The sequence below is a fragment of the Arabidopsis lyrata genome, assembly GCF_000004255.2.
Source record: "Arabidopsis lyrata subsp. lyrata unplaced genomic scaffold ARALYscaffold_387, whole genome shotgun sequence".
Taxonomy (NCBI): Eukaryota; Viridiplantae; Streptophyta; class Magnoliopsida; order Brassicales; family Brassicaceae; genus Arabidopsis; species Arabidopsis lyrata.
Window position 1 is genome coordinate 34,299 of NW_003302280.1, and position 2,415 is coordinate 36,713.

Sequence of the window (2,415 nt, forward strand, 5' to 3'; positions counted from 1 at the left end):
AAATAAGAATGAAAACCCCAACCCCAAATAACATTATAATTGAACGTTAATTTTATTACCCCTTAATTTTAAAAGGTTGAAATGCAGCATCGTTTGGAAGTTTTGGACTAAGAGAGCGAATGGTGTTTCTAATTATGTTAATGTTCATTCAGTAGAGGGTATCAAATACAAGAACGGTAATAAATCTGAATATTAAACAGAGCTAAAACCTTTTCCTTGTATTTTTCGAAAACCTTTAAGTAAAGTATATTACCATCGAAAAAACTTTTCCTTGTATTTTTAGAAAATGCACAAAGATAAAGTATATTACCATCATAAACCCCGCACACATTATACTGAACCCTAGGAAATTAAATGGAGCCCTTTCAGATAGAAACCAATCTAAAACAAAAAGTACCTGTGTTAGTAGCAAGTGTTGCATTTCTATCTTAATAAGTAAATAGTATTAATAAACAAGAATTATGTAAATAGTGAAACCTGTTAGAGGTGAAAATGCAAGCGGGGAAATGACATTTGCAAGGGAATCTATGCTTGAAATAATCCCTTGGGCTTTCCCCTGAATAGGTTACCATTAGTTAGAGTTTGCATAGACCATTTAACTAAATTTGATAAGAGTCAAAACCAATTTCACAAAAATTAAATAATAAGGTTCGATTTCATGTAAAAATAACAATATTTCTCATGTAAGCCACTAATCTTTTATCTAATCCTACTCCCTTTTTTTCATTCTTTGAATCATTTATACTTCTATCCGTTTTATACAACAAGTACTTATGGTATAACAAATTATAAGCCAAGAGTTAGTTACCTGTTCATATGATGCTACTTGTTTGGAGACAATGCTTCGCATCTGTAAAGTTGAATTGTTGAATTACAATATTTTTCAAGATATAATTAAATTAATTATAAACTCGCATAAAAATATATCTAATATATAGACTTACACATGAATGTGGAAATACTGAGAAAAGTGAAAATATGGCTGCCATATATGGAACCTGTGTGTTTTAAATTATCTTTAGCCAATAATTGATCTCACAAAAATCTACACAAAATTAGATACACTAAAGAGGCAATTCTTATGAACGCTAAAATGATATAACAAAAAAAATAAAGTATCCAAAATGAAAAGGATGAAAAGTATTTTCTTAAAACGATATAATTAATACCCATGAGGACCATGCCACACATATCAAGAACATCTGCAAAATAAAAGATTGCAACATATAAGAAAATGTTCATGAAACCAAATTTAAGGGCTCATAATTTAGCTCATTCAGCTAAAACTATATTGGATGTTGTTTTTATAAACTATATATTTTTTTGTTTAAATTAGTTAAGCTATTATTGTGAAAAAAAAAGAAAAAAAAATATATGAAATACAAATTTTAGAGAACAAAAAATGGTGGGAAAAAAAATAACTGCGGAAAAGAATAAGGACAAGACACAGTTCTTACATGGGCGCCACCAAAGAAAAGACCAATTGAGAGCAGTCTCTCCTCTTTTAAAGCAGGAACTAGAATGGGCATAAAAAGCAACTGTGAAATAACATTTCTTTGTAAGTTAAACAATGTGAAAAAGACTAATTTCCTCCCATAAGTCGCTACAAAAGTAAGCATATTAATTGTTATTTACCTGTGAAATAGATCCCGTTGCGCCTGATATGATCATCAAGTCTGCAAACTGGTCTTTGTTAAAGTGAAACTTGGCCTTTAAATAGTACTGTGTGAAGCAATCGACAAAAATAAAAATCATTTATTTTATTAGAAATAATATCTAAAAATGCAAAATCTAATATAAATTATTAGTTTTTACTAATTATAGTTTTATGAGCTACGTCATACACTAGTATCTGCCAGTTATTGTCCCTTACTAGCATTTCAAGTTACAAATGAAAAGCATGTTTCATTATTTTTTGTGGATATATTTACGTTAAAAACCAAATAATAGTCATTTATTAGCCGCATCGCATAAAGCCTGTTCTCAAAAATTATATTCATTTAAATATTTAAGACCACCTCAAAAGATGGCCCGATAAATGTGGTCTAAGCTTACCATAGATGAAGCATGTAGACCAGCCTCAGCAAGACTACTGCAGAATAATACCATCGCAATTTGAAAAAATGGAACGCTGGAAAATAAACCTAAGTAAGAAATCTATGTAAATTTTATTTTAAACTAAGAGGATAAAAATTAGTTGATTTTTTTCACTAATCATCAATCCTCTCTGATCACAAGTTATAAGTTAAGAAAGAAAAAGTAAGGAAAAAGAAAACACACCTACTTCTCAATAGAGAGGCCATTTCACGCACCGAATGAATTGCTCTAAATATTCTATTTCTATGTCCAGGACAATCTTCAAGTAAAGAGGAACTCAATGTCTCGCTTATAACAATAGGAGCACCGAGGCTATGG

General features: G+C 30.0%; 1 protein-coding gene across 1 annotated transcript in view; it reads right to left on the minus strand.

The window, feature by feature from the left end:
• Positions 1-235: 235 nt before the first annotated feature.
• LOC9298588 (tetracycline resistance protein, class E) overlaps positions 236-2,415 on the minus strand; it is a 2,681-nt gene continuing 501 nt past the window's right edge. The window contains exons 3-11 of the mRNA XM_021012949.1: positions 2,281-2,409; positions 2,056-2,131; positions 1,636-1,722; positions 1,458-1,538; positions 1,170-1,202; positions 945-998; positions 809-850; positions 478-556; positions 236-381 (exon numbers count right to left, since the gene is read on the minus strand). Coding sequence (XP_020868608.1) covers positions 236-381; positions 478-556; positions 809-850; positions 945-998; positions 1,170-1,202; positions 1,458-1,538; positions 1,636-1,722; positions 2,056-2,131; positions 2,281-2,409 — 727 coding nt within the window. The remainder of the gene's footprint in view (positions 382-477; positions 557-808; positions 851-944; positions 999-1,169; positions 1,203-1,457; positions 1,539-1,635; positions 1,723-2,055; positions 2,132-2,280; positions 2,410-2,415) is intronic.